The sequence below is a fragment of the Wolffia australiana genome, chromosome 9 (genome assembly GCF_029677425.1).
Source record: "Wolffia australiana isolate 7733 chromosome 9, ASM2967742v1".
NCBI lineage: Eukaryota > Viridiplantae > Streptophyta > Magnoliopsida > Alismatales > Araceae > Wolffia > Wolffia australiana.
Genome location: NC_135843.1, coordinates 17,640,912 through 17,655,103, shown reverse-complemented (window position 1 = coordinate 17,655,103; position 14,192 = coordinate 17,640,912). Strand labels below are relative to the sequence as shown.

The 14,192-nt window shown below is 37.8% G+C and overlaps 1 protein-coding gene across 1 annotated transcript; it reads right to left on the bottom strand.

Annotated features, from left to right (window-relative positions):
* Positions 1-1,974: 1,974 nt before the first annotated feature.
* LOC144708052 (equilibrative nucleotide transporter 3-like) lies at positions 1,975-7,824 on the bottom strand. The gene is made up of 9 exons (XM_078581345.1): positions 7,416-7,824; positions 7,221-7,325; positions 6,962-7,117; positions 6,718-6,861; positions 6,122-6,227; positions 5,684-5,859; positions 4,544-4,698; positions 3,037-3,295; positions 1,975-2,214 (listed from the first exon to the last, which is right to left on the bottom strand). Exons 1-9 carry the CDS (start codon positions 7,455-7,457, stop codon positions 2,107-2,109), a joined length of 1,251 nt encoding a protein of 416 aa, XP_078437471.1. The 5' UTR covers positions 7,458-7,824; the 3' UTR covers positions 1,975-2,106.
* Positions 7,825-14,192: the final 6,368 nt, after the last annotated feature.

The window sequence follows — 14,192 nt, the reverse complement described above, 5'->3', positions numbered from 1 at the left end:
ATCTTAGCACATTTATGGATCTAGAACTGGGTTTAGAGATCATCAATTAATCTTCAGATCCAATCCTAAGTTGCAGAAGGTTGGCTGGTTCATTTTAAGTTCCATGTGTGGAAATGGACCTCACTTGCTCCTCTTGGAGTAGCCTTGACTTGGAGATTTGTCCTACATTCTCCAAATATCTCTTTCTAAAAGAATTGCCTTGACATGATATAAGATTTTAAAGAGGCCTGGAATAATCCCAAAGGAAAATAAGGGGAAAAGTTACTCTGGAGATGGAGAAAAGAGTGATAGAATACTCACTTAAAAGACAGGGGTAATGGGGAAATCCTGGCCATGAGAGGGGGAGATGAGAGGTAGAAACACAGATAGAAAGGCTGGGGTTATCTCTCCCTTTGAATTTGTGGGAATCTAAGATAGATTCCCTAGCCCCTGAATGTGCATGTAGATCTTTACCTGGGTCAATGTCCATTACATGTCATAAATTTTCTTCACGGTGAGTATGAGCTCCTTCCACTGACATTTTTTTGTTGTAAACAGACTTTTTATGCCATTTCTTCTATATGAAGAACATCCAATGAGTGGATAATAATATGAGATAAAGAATTTGAGGAAAATGTAAAGCAATAGTATTTAAATCTCTAGAAAGAGAAAAACTTCATTACATTTGTACAACAAATTAATAGATTGATCTAAGTGCTTTAAATTTATATTTATAATTACCCAAACTAACCTGGTTGCATCTAAAAGCTGGTTGATAAAAGCCGGATCTCAACTTTCAACTTATTCCTCTCCAAGTTAAATCATTGATTCAGGCTCGGGTTAATCCCTTAAATTAAATAGCAATTAACTTGAGATAACATGTCACAGGGTAGCACGTTACTATTGATCCTTCTTGACATAAATATCTCTTGAGACCATGAAAATAGTTAACGCGCGACCAAAGATTTCAAGTTTTTCCCCATGGGAATAAAAAATTGCATGTCTTCTTTTTCTATTGCTACACAATCATGAAGATAAATTCAATCACAAAATGATAATCATATATCAACATATTGGTATTAGTCTAGTCAATGATTTTCTTTGTTTTTATATTATTTTTGACATTGTTTTTATATTACTGATGCCTTAGAGTTCAGTCTCTACTTTTATTTTCTAATATATTACGCTTGGCTAGTCGAATCCTCCTGGAAAATATTCTTCATACCCATGAAATTAATACGAAGTAGGAACTCTAATTACAAGTATTATTCAATCAAATTTAACTGGTTAGGACATAATCAGACTGATTTTATCAATCTTTCGATCAAATCAAATTAATCTAATCATTTCAATTGACAGGTTGTGATTTATAAATTTTGATTAAAATACAATATTTTAAATCAGGTAAAGGTGGAAGGTCTTTTAAGCCTTTTTCCTCTGACCTTTGGGCATATGCAATGTTATTTTGTGCTTATTTTTTAATCCCTTAAAACAATGAATCAATCTTTGGATCCTTCGAGAACTTTAAGAAAAATACTTATTTTTGTACAACCTTCTAGACTGATAAATCTTGTAAATATGATAAAGGTGGAGGGCTTTTCTTGTCCTTTTCCTCTAACTTTTTTGCGCACATGATATAGTTTTGGGACCTTTTGCCGGACCATTTTGCCACAATATTTTCTTTTTATTCTGAGCCCCTTAATTAATCACTCTTCGGATTCATTGATAACTGAAAATAAGAAGAAAACTTATTTTTTTATATACTCTTCTAGATGGATAAATCTTGTAAAATCTGATAAAGGTGGAGGGCTTTTCTAGTCTTTTTCCTCGAACTTTATTGCACACATGATATAGTTTTGGGACCTTTTGGCCGACCTTTTTGCAACTTATTTTATTTTTATTTTTGTACAACTCAAATCAATCATCCAATATTGGGATCCATGGATGACTGCCAATGAGAAATATAATTATTTTTGTCTACTCTTCTAGACTGCATTAGAAGAATAATTACCTAGAAAAGCCCCAATGACCCAATCTTTACAAATTATTGCCATTGACAGTGATCACTTCTCTAGTCAATCATTTTACTTTCAATATTTTCTTAAAAAATAATTGTGGGGAAGTCTCCTACCATCCTTTGCCGATAAGCCAGAGCCAGTCAAGCGTGACACCAGCAAATATTCCAGAAAGCAAGAACATGACAAGCAGGTTGCCCATTGCATTCTGCTCTGGCCCCTGCATTACCCCCACAATATGCCATCACTCATCATAATAAGTAAAAGATAACATTTAAAACATTATTTAGAGAGAGAGAGAGAGACTGGGGAGAAAGAGAGCGTGTGGGTGAGAGAAAGAGAGATTTCAGTTATCATATATGGAGGTATAGAGCAAGGATAGATTGTTTTTAAGAGGGAGAAAGAAGAGAGAGAGAGAGAGAGGGTGGGAGACGAGAGAGAAAATCGAGAGAGTTTGATATATAGAGAGAAGAAGAAACGAGGAGAGATAGAGGTACAAGGACAGGACCAGAGAGAGAGTAGGGAGGAAGTCGAGAGAGTTTGAGATGGAGAGAGAAAAGAGATGAAGGAGAAACGAGGAGAGAGAACCAGAGAGAGAGAGATAGCAGAGAGGAAGTCGAGAGTTTGAGATAGAGAGTGAAGAGAGATGAAGGAGAAACAAGGAGAGAGAACCAGAGAGAGAGAGAGAGCAGGGAGGAAATCGAGAGAGATTAAGATAGAGAGAGAAAAGAGATGAAGGAGAAACGTGGAGAGAACCAGAGAGAGAGAGAGAGCAGGGAGGAATCGAGAGAGTTTGAGATAGAGAGAGAAAAGAGATGAAGGAGAAACAAGGAGAGAGAACCAGAGAGAGAGAGAGATAGCAGAGAGGAAGTCGAGAGAGTTTGAGATACAGAGAAGATAGACGAAGGAGAAAGAGGAGAGAGAACCAGAGAGAGAGAGAGATAGAGAGAGATGAGATAGGACGTGAGGACCAAGGGCAGAGAATGAAAGAGAGAGGAACAGATAGTGAGTGAGAAAGAGAGAGAGAGAGAGAGAGAGCGACCTTGTAGCCTTGGGGGGCAGCAGTAAAGACGCAGACGGTGAGGTACCCATTAGAGAGGCCGAGAAACGAAGTCAACGCGATCATCCATCCCTGATCACCGTAATTCGCAGTGAAGTAAAAGGCCGGCACCAGCACAAACCGGGACAGCACCGCCACCAACAGCCACCGCCGCGACGTCATCCTCAGCCCCTCCAGCAGAGGAATGTACCTCCCGACGAGATCCCACACGTTGTACATGGCGATGAGCACCAATGCATACCTGAAACCCCAAAACTCAAAGTCAGCACGTTGACTTTGACCGTTGAAGTCAAGCTAATGATACGAAATGAGAAAGAGACAAGGACGGAAAGATAGCGGGCCAGCTGACGCTGAGCTGGCTAAATAACTACCAGCTTCTTGATTGTTAGCTTAGGAAGGAAATTAAAATAGTATAAATAAAGGAAACGGAGACGGGGGGAGGACACGGGGGATTCGGGGTTATTCTTGAGCGGGTTATTTCGGAGGAGCTGCAGCTGCATACGGTCAGAGGCTCATCCGGGGTTTGTGGCTGCGGAGAAGCACGAAGACGAAGTCGGGAGTTCTTGTGTGAGAAAAATCTAGGCGCGAGGATCAACTGTAAGTCCCATTTACAGAATTCTTTACCATTCGATACTGCAACATATCAGTTAACCACCCAATAAATTAAGCCTTTTCTCCGTTGATTATCCAAGTATCTTTGACATAGAAATGAGAGATATTCAAAAGACACCATCATTTTCTGAAATCCCACCCGAGGTCAACGCGTTGACTATTTGACCACTAGAGTTCAGTCAACAATTGGCATCTCTTTTTATTTACCAAACATCCTAAAATAAATCCAACGAGAGAGGATAACATGGTTTGACTTGCAACCGAATAAGTAAACTCGTCCTTTAGATTAGTAAATGGTTGACCAACAGGAATTTTGCCTTGCGTTGACTGTTTGACTATTCTACCATAGGAAGTCAAAGCAATCGAAAAAAGTCATCACTTACTGTCGACCTTGTACTAAAGAACGCACAAAAAGCAATCGGAGCAGTATCTTGATCACTGACTTCGATTAAGTCAGCGAGTTGACTATTATGACCAAGAAAGTCAAAGAAACAAAATATAATACGATGCAGAGACTACTTAGCCTTTGCAGATAATGAAGATCAAAGCGTTCTATAAAATACCTAAAAAGGCAAGGGAGTATATCCAAATGAATCGACGAGTTGATTATAATATGAATCATAGACCGAACATAATTAGAGCCAACAGTTTGGGCTTTTTAATAATAACAGATAAATGCAAAGTCTTTGGCTTTCTATAGAGTGAAAGTAATTAAATAAACAGATGCGGATCATGGGTTGACCAAATACTCAACTAGAGTCTGCGGTAATATTATAAGGTGAGTCACTGGCCTTACAAAATCAAAATTAACGGGTTAACCTTGGTAAGAAGTGGTAAATAGAACCATTTGATGAGGAAAAGGACACATTTGACATACCATGAACCAAGGCTGTGGGAACCAGTGTCCTCTGACAAGAACCCAGGAAATATTGACAAAGTCAACACGTAGATCAAAAATATATCTGCTGCAAAGTCAACGTTCTGCAGAAACAAGTCTTTGGTGCTGAGCCGGTCTTGAAACTTAATATCCTCCTGCACAAAACTGAGTCAGGAACAAAGAAACCTCTCGATCATCCATCTAATGTTTAAAATTAGACTGATATCTCGCTTATTGAGCCTTTTCTGTGTACGTTGTCTGAAAGGGTTTGCCAACAACAATGGATTCGTTACACCTAAATTATGTCATTGTCGCATTAACTTGAATGACAATGATGGCGACGGTGACCAAATTTAGTCAGCTTAGGATTATGATTGGACAGGGTTGCCATTGATCGTCATTGTAGAGAAATCTGATGATCAAAAACTAATAAAGATTAGTCAATCGATCAAGTGGTCTGGATCTTGATCATGATCGTGGGCTGATCCGATATCCACAGCCATTTGATCATGCATCGTAGATCAGACTAACTTTTCAATCTGATTGATCCATTGACAGATTTAAGTGGAAGGGCAAGTTCTCCAATGGAAACCTACCACATGTTAAGGACTGAAAATAGGGTATGGAAATCAAAAGCGATACTTTAGTTTTTTCTACATCTTGTTGGGGCTCACCGAGCAATGATCTGATCACAGATTGCATCTACTCACAACCGGCTATCTCAATCTATCTACCTGGCTAGATCAAGATAGTCGATCTATCCCATGGCCCTATTATTGACCAAACCACCAGTTTGACCAAATCGAAGATCATAAAGGATCGCTGATCCCATCGATCAGTCAAGCGATCAGATTGAATCCCCAACTGGTAGTCATTTTTATTCTTCAACACCAAACAAGGGTCGGTAGAAGATGAAAAATTCATCATCGTCATCGTCAACCAAGTTTGGGCACAGACAAATGATAATGAAGACATGCCATCCGGCTGAGGGACGATGATGATGAGGAAGATGACAATTCAACATCATCCTATGCTCACGGGCTCTGAATCTGATTGTGAGAGAGGATTGGGAGATTTTCCATTTTTCATATTGTTTAAAGAATAAAAATATTGACAGGTAGTTTAATGGCGTTGCCTTACATTCTGGGGAGGAGTTCCTTTCATGCCAGCAGCCGCAAGATCGGCACAGACAGTTTTTGACCCTTCAGAAGCCGCCTTTAATCGAAAGTACTTGACAATGGGCAATTTAGGAAAGACCGATGCGTAGAGCAAGACGCAGAGCAACTCAAAGAAGGCCGTAACAGCAAAGAATAGAACTGCCCAAGAACATAAAGAAATATGATATAAATTCAGTCATTAAAAAGAAAACAAAAGACAGCACAATATAAATAAAAAATACATCTGTAATATTGCAATCATCAAAGAGAAGACCTCCTCTAGAAACATGAATGAGTTTTTGAAAAGATTGCAGCCTTTTGAAGAGAATATTCATTTAAGAATTGATAAAGGGCATTTATGGGAAAGATTGTGACCATTGAGTAATACATAAAAATAAATGGCATAAAAAGGCATTCTTACGAGCTCCTTTGCGGAGGCCGCCTTTGCTGTTTTCAAATGCCGCCTTAGTGACCAGCCTGAGGGCTGAAGTGAGTGCTCCAGATGCAGCAAGACCTGCCATGAATGACTGCCCAGCAAGAAGGCATCAGATAGGCAAGAGAAAAAAACATTATTTGATAAAACCATTTTGAAGAAAAAACTATTTTCGGGATAAAGATGAAACATTCAAAATTGAACCTTCAGAAAAATACAATTAGGAGGAACATTCATTTTCGGAGAAAAATACATTCTTGGATTCCTGAGAAAAAATAGATATTTTGAGTAAATACATTTTCTGACTAAAAATATTTTTCGAATAAAGTATGAAATATTTTCATGTAAATTTGAACGAATTATTTTTTGGATAATTAATACAGCTTTTATTTAAACAAAACACTTTTTTCAGAGGAAAAAAACATTTTTTTGGGAAAACTAGAGTGCTCGAGAAGCACTAAATTGTTTGAGAAATAAATAAATTTTTAGAAAAAGGATAAATCTGTCAATAAAAATGAAAGATTTCGATTAAAAGTTATAATAATTAAAAGAATAGTTCCTTTGTCCATTAGAAGAGCCCTCACCTGGAGAAACTCTGGGCACATCAGTGATAGATCACCCACCATCCCCCCCTGAACATGAGCATCTGCCACCCCAAATGCCGCACTTATAAAGCAAACTCCCAGAAATGGCCAAATCCCACCCCTGCCTGACGTTACCAAGTCCAACTGCTCAAATCCCATGAACAAAAATAGCAAAAAAAATCAGTCTAGAGAGAGAGATGGAGAACCAGAAGAGGACAATCAGTCTAGAGAGAGAGATGCATACAACAATGATCAAAAATGAACTGATGAAGAACATGAGATATCCAGTGAGATTGCGCCTTCTGGTGTTCACTGTCGCTTCACGATAGGCAAATACTGCCATTACAATCACAGCAAAGGGCATGTAAACGAGGGTGAGCACCCTCGTCGGATGAAATTTCTGCAAAAGAAGATCCCCATTTGAATTCGAACTAAATGAGAAAATTCAGAAAAAAAAATCGATTAAAATGAGAAAATTCAGAAGGAATGATGGAAGATCTTACTGGGAAGATTGAAGCGTAGTAATCTTCAATGGTCAGCATGCTGTTCCAGGACAAGAGCGAGCCGTTGCCCAGAATCCAGCAGACGGCCATTGCCACGCGCTTCCCCTGAGATTAGATTATTGAACTCAATCCGAAGAAAAAATCGATAGAACATAGAAAAAACTCCAAAAAAAATGAGAAAAAATCGAAACCAACCCGGTTCTTGTCTGGAAACTGATCTTGGCGATCTGGGTCCATCTCCGGAGGATCTTCAACTTCGATCAAGAAGAAGAACTAGAAAAAAACCGAAAGATCAAGCGCGAGATGAACTAGAAGGCTGATGGGTCTCCGTATTTCGCTCTTGTTAAAGGCTTGTGCAGTGGGAAACGGTGGAGCCGCAAAGGGCGATGGAGAGATACTGATAGTTGGACGAAGAACGTGGCGGCATTTGATTGGACCCGATTTCGGTGGAGTCGGGTAGAGATGATACTTGTTCTTCGTCTTCGTCTTGTTATTCGGAAATCAGTTGCGATTGAGGAAATCATGGCGTGTGAGCGCTGCTTTCCTGTCTACTTCCGGATTTTGAGTAGAAACGGTCAGTAGCCTCCATTAATGGCGGCGGTTTTCAAGCTCTAGCCTTTGAAAACTTGGGTTGGCCTGTCAATTTCAATAGAGAATAGCGTTTGAATACTTGGGTTGGCCCAGCAGTATACGATAATCAGATATATAGTGCAGGGACGCGGACGGGATGGTTTTTTCGTCCCATGATGAAAAAATCGTCCCATTCATGAGGTTGGACAAAAACCGGGATGGAAATTCACCTTGAGTGAACGTACGCGACAGTTTTCGTCCAATCGGATGAGAAAACCAATTCGTCTGGAGGTCTCGAACGAAAAAACTGTCCCGTCTGCGTCCCTGCACTGATTCTGAACATCGGAGGGTGATAAGCCTAAAAATGCGTGTAAATATGTTGTTAATTTGGCGTTTAGACTTATACAATAAAATTTATAATTTCCCTTAATCACTAAATATAGAATATAGAGCAAGCAAGGGGTCGGGAGGCAACAAATAAGAATTTTTTATCCAATTTCAATGAATTAATTCAAAGATGAATTGATTTTGCAATTAATAAATCTTAATTATGCTTAATAATATTTTTAATAAATCAAAATCAAGTAAAACTTAATTTTGATTTTAAATATTTCAGTCAGAAAGCTCAAGATAGAAGTATTACAATTATAATATCAGATTAATTCGGACTATTAATTTCCCAATTATTATAAAAATTTAAGACAATTTTTATAAATTAAAATTGGGAATTAAATAATCAAGAAAGGGATTTTTAAATTGGACATCAAGATGGATGAATTTTCGAATCAAATTTTATTTTTAGGTTTTTAATATATTAAATTAAATTCCTAAATAATAAAAATCAAAATCTAGAGAGAGAAACTAGACAAATTAACCTAGAGAGAGAATGTGAATAATTTGGGGAAAAGATGAAATCCGACCCTAAATTAAAAATCTAATGATGTAGAAATGTTCTAAATTGATGTAGAATTAAAGATAAAAAATCAGATCTTGAATCAGAATCAAAATGCAGTGCTAATTTCATTCAAAACCAACTTCTAGGGCATGTACATTTCGCCCATGCCTTGGCGTTTTAGAATTGTTCGAGAAGAAGATTGAAATACAAATCAGAAACTTACAACTTTGAGTGCAGAATCAAGAACTGTCGACTTCCGAAGCATCCCTTGTGTCCTTCCTCGCCAAATCCTTAGAGAGAGCTTCAAAAAGTGGTTTTTGCCCATTTCCAGTCTTCCATTTAAAGATCCAACTCGTTTTTCGCCTTCTCGGATCATGTTCTGACGCGTGATTGTCCTCGTCGTCGGCGCGCAATCATTGGAGAATATTCTTCTTTTAAACGGCAAGGAATAATCCACATCGCCCTTTTCCCGTCAAGCGGTAAGCTTACCATCTCGTTTTTTTTATGTTTTACGGTAAAATGTCGATTTCTAAAAAAGGTGTCAGTTAGCGCGTGCATTAAATGCACGGGCTAACGACTTTATTTTTTTTAAATAAAGTAAACATGCACGTGCGTGTCGGTTGCCCTTTTAAAAATCATTCGCTATCTCTCTCTCTTATTATTATAAATAATAATCATTCACTCATTCGCCCAAATTTTGGGCGAATGACGTGGATGCCCCTTGATATATATATAAATATTATAAAATGCCAAACAAATTAAATATGTATTATTTAAATATAAAAAATCATTTCTTGGCTATATAATGGTAAAAAAAAGTATATAAAAATATGGAAAAATTCCAGAAAATTTAAGAAAGCCCTTACCAACCTTTAGCCGAGTATTTAAGGCCCCGTAAAAAATATTTCTTCACTAAAATGAGGTTAAATTCCATGTAAAAAAAGGATAAAAAATCAGAAATAATAGTAAAATCAAAGTGTAAGTGATTTATCTTCATTTTAATATGATAACATACAAATATAGTCATTAAAACACATAAATATAATGTAAAATTCATTAATTAATCATGTTAATTTGCAAGTTATCAGACAGGATGATCTTCGTCACGTCCCATCCATTGTCCACGTCCTCGACAATCCAAAACTACACTAGGGCAGCGACGCCGACAGGATGGTTTTTTCAACCCAGGACAAAAAAGTTGTCCCTTTTCGCGAGGTAGGACGAAAACTGGGACTGAAATTCATCTTGCGACGAACTGATGGGACGGTTTACGTCCACTCGGACGAGAAAACAGTCCCGTCCGGAGGTCTCAAACGAAACCACTATTCCGTCCGTGTCCCTACAATGATCTTCGATGTCGGACGGAATGATCTTCGTCATGTCCTGTCCATCCTCCACATCCCAGACGATCCAAAACTATAATCAGATATACCAGAAAATAGGACCCTCATGCCACTATCAGATATTGTTGCCCAGTTACTGTAGCACATATCGAATGCTATAGATTGGCAATCGTCATCCGTCTGTCATCTGCACGTCGTCCGCGTGTGATGAAGTTACCCAGTTACTATTGCGGTATTCAATTTTATGAATTGACGGTTGTCATCCTTCTGTCATCAGTACATCGTCGGCCTATTACGATGTTACCAAATTATTGTAGCAGATATCCAATGCTGGGGATTGGCAGTCATCATCCGTTTGTCGTCCCTACGTCGTCAGCTTGTGATGATGTTACCCAATTATTGTAGCAGATTTCCAATGCTACTGATTAGCAGTCATCTTCTGTCCATCGTCTGTCTGACTTCCTTCCACTTCGCTTACAATGACGTTGACGGCGATGAACTAGAAATTAGGGTTAAATATGTTCGTTTAAGGCGTCTGGTTTATACAATAATATTATAATTTCCTTATGAGCATAGAGTGATGAAAGGTCAAAAACATAGAGAGCAAGTATTGAATAAGTGAATTTTATCCTTGATTTCTATTTTTATGATTTTATATTGATTTTAGGAAACAAATCAAATTTGGTGGAATAAACTAGAGAAAAATAATTTAAAATAATTATAGGAAGATCAGAAAATATTAATCCAATTTAACCTAATTTATTTAGATTTTATAGAGTAATTTTAAGCATTTTAATATGACTTGACACAAGAATACTAATTAATCCTAATTTTAAAATATATTAGCCGACACTTTGGGAGCGCAGGGTGACAACAGACAGAGATGAAATCTTGTATTGGACAGAGATGGACGTGAGTAGAGGGGAGCGGATGAAAGAGATATTGTATTGTTTGCGATGAAGATGATGGTGGATACTCGTCAGCGAATGGCAGAGCGAGGTATGTGATGACAATTTGATCAGCATTGGTGCGACAGAGATGGATATGGATACAACCCGACTCATAGCGGAATTGAAGGTGGTGTGAATGAGACTGGAAACTTAAGCTATAGGTGATGATAGCCTAATAAAGAGGACAAAGATGTGAGTTGAAAAAAGATGAAGATCACATTTACCTTGTCGGTGCGTGCCTTGCAAGCCGAGTGATGCATTGTCTTCATGTATCTTGATCTGACCACCACTCCTTCAATCCTTTGGTCTTCGACTACAAGAACCGACCCAAACAAGATTTTGAATGAGCCAATCACATGGCTAATCCTGATTAGGAATAAAATCTGAGTGTGCTCTTTTTATAATTATGGGAGGTTCTATTTGTAGATCCAAATGGTGGATGGATAGAGGAGGGATTGTTGGGTTCTTGAGGCCTTGACATGGATGAATAATTAAAATATTCCGCAGTAGAAGACTTGAACGGAAATCGAATGACATCATTAAAATCATGAAACGATGTACCTTTGCACGGATCGCATCCGTGATTTCTTGGATCCCACAGTGAGATGAGTCGAGCTGCTCAAGTGTGGAGCCCTTAGACATATCCACTCGATCCTTAGCACGTCAAATCTCTTCCTTAGCCCCATTCTACCTCCACCCTTGTCATTACGTCGTTCTGATCACATCAAGCATGGAAATGGGTGTTGGGAGAAAGGAGAAGAAGGGAAAGGCCCGTGAACAATTCTGGCTGGATGAAATTCATTCACGGCCTTCCCCTATTTATACTAAGTGGTTATTTTTCATAAAAACCTCAAAACTTAAGTATATCTTTCGACGTCCAAAGGACCATTTGCTTGTGACCCTCTAAGCCCATGTATCAGTCTAGTTAACAACTCTAGCGGCCCAACAACCTTTATTTGCCTTCCAAATTAAGTAACTACATCATCATATAGAATAATTAATGTTGGATTGATTTAACTCAATCGATAGGTCGAGTCTCCAACAAGTGGGGTGCCAAGCTACATCATCTTCCTTGAGCTGTCACCTCTTATACTGAGGGTGGACGATCCCATCTTGACTACTCAATGGTCTTCGTGAACTTCTTGATGCACCCAAACTGAGACCGTTTAGAATCCCATGATTAGAGACTCATTGGCCACAGCCAAAGTACAACCGTCAGTCCACAAGACGTCTTTGGTGTCTCAAGTCTAAGGACCACGAACACAAGCGTGACGTGAATCAACCTGATTGACAGTTCGGTATAATACCATTTAGGGGTTTGTAGGGATCAATTCAGTGAACTCTTTCCACTAAAGAGCACCCACTATCTATCTTCAGTGTCTCCACAGGCTACGGGACCGGCCATAATCATCATATGAGTGAGGCTAGATAGTGCTATTCTATCCGGATACTTCGATGTACTTCTCGCATATCTTCAAATAGGAATGTTTAGAACGCATGCTTAAAGACTAGTGATCTCCATATTAAGATCTCGTCATAATTCACTAAGTCTGATCATGTATTCATGAACTTTATTATAAGCTCACATGTCCATTATAATGAATATGTTGTATTAATGGATATGGAACGGGATGTGGAATGTGTGATTCGCTTGCCATCCACACATATTTCCATGAGGTGTATGTTGAAGTACCATCAAAATTTCAGCTGGAAACTCCTTATGGATTTTTAGATATCATCGTTTCAATTTGAAGCGATTGGAGTCATTTGATTTACTCTCTCATCCGAATTGTATGGCGGATTGCTAGTATGGGTTGAACTTTTAAAAGAAGGAAAATTAAATTAATTCAAAATATTTTCTTACATTAATTCACATTTGTAAAAGTGAAATAAATCATTTAAGCTTTAGTTACATGGATTTATGATAATTTCAACGAGATTAATGAATAAAATTACTGCTAAAAATATGATATAGTTTATGATTATCAGGCGGTGACAGAATATTCAACAACAGAGGGCCACATACCGACAATGACAAATTGGCCAGTTTTTTATCATTTGTTCGTGAACTTTGTTAATTGTGCAATTTGATTTCAAAGCAAGGTATGAATAAAAGGGATTAAGTTGGTGGGACTTGAAATTTCTAAATTATAATTTTTGTTCTGAAGTGCAACAAGAAATTGAATACACAAATTAAACTGTCTTTGAGCTTCTACGTAGACGTGTCTCACCACTCTACGCAGAAAAAATGCATACTCTTTGTTTTCTGTCACGAGAATAAATTTCACAAATGTAATTGTTTTAAGTTTTTATTATTTTTTATAGTCTTTGTTTTGATTATTTTATGATTTAATTATTCTCACCAATGGAGATCTTAGCAAAATTCTTAACTTTTATCACTCTACATGCCTTTTCTCCCAATTTCAGGTTTAAGCGGAGGAAGTAAGACTTTTCAACCATAGATATCTCCAAATTTAATATGAAATAAGACGTTTGTGAATAAATTCTGTTTACTACTTCTAGTGCGAGGTCCTGTGATTTCTTATCTCCATCATCCTACTTGATTTGATGTAGGTTTTTTCTAGAGCAAATCCAACGCTTTATGCTGACAAAAAGCATAATAACACTGTGTTGAGTCGTGATTGTTAGCATGTGAGAAACATACTTCTCGCATAAAATAATAGCTCTCACGGAGTGCTTGTCACACACACAACCAAGACCTATCATATAGTTTATGCAAGAAGCCTGCGCTTATATTAACAAACATAGCTCCACCAAGAGAGCTGTGCCCCCCACCTATAATGAGGGATTAATGTATGCATCACCTTTGCACCAATCATCAAATCAACTTTGCACACTTCAGATCCATTGATTTTTTAATCCCTTAGTAAGTAATATAGCACATTATTTAAATGTAAAACATACGTACATACGTACATACATACGTACATACATACGCACATACGTACATACATACGTACATACGTACATACATACGTACATACATACATACATACATACATACATACACACATACATACATACATACATACATACATACACCCACACACACACATATACATACATACATACATACAGACATACATACATACATACATACATACACACACATGCACACACACACACACATACATACATACATACATACATACATACATATCTACATACGTACGTACGTACATAAATACGTACA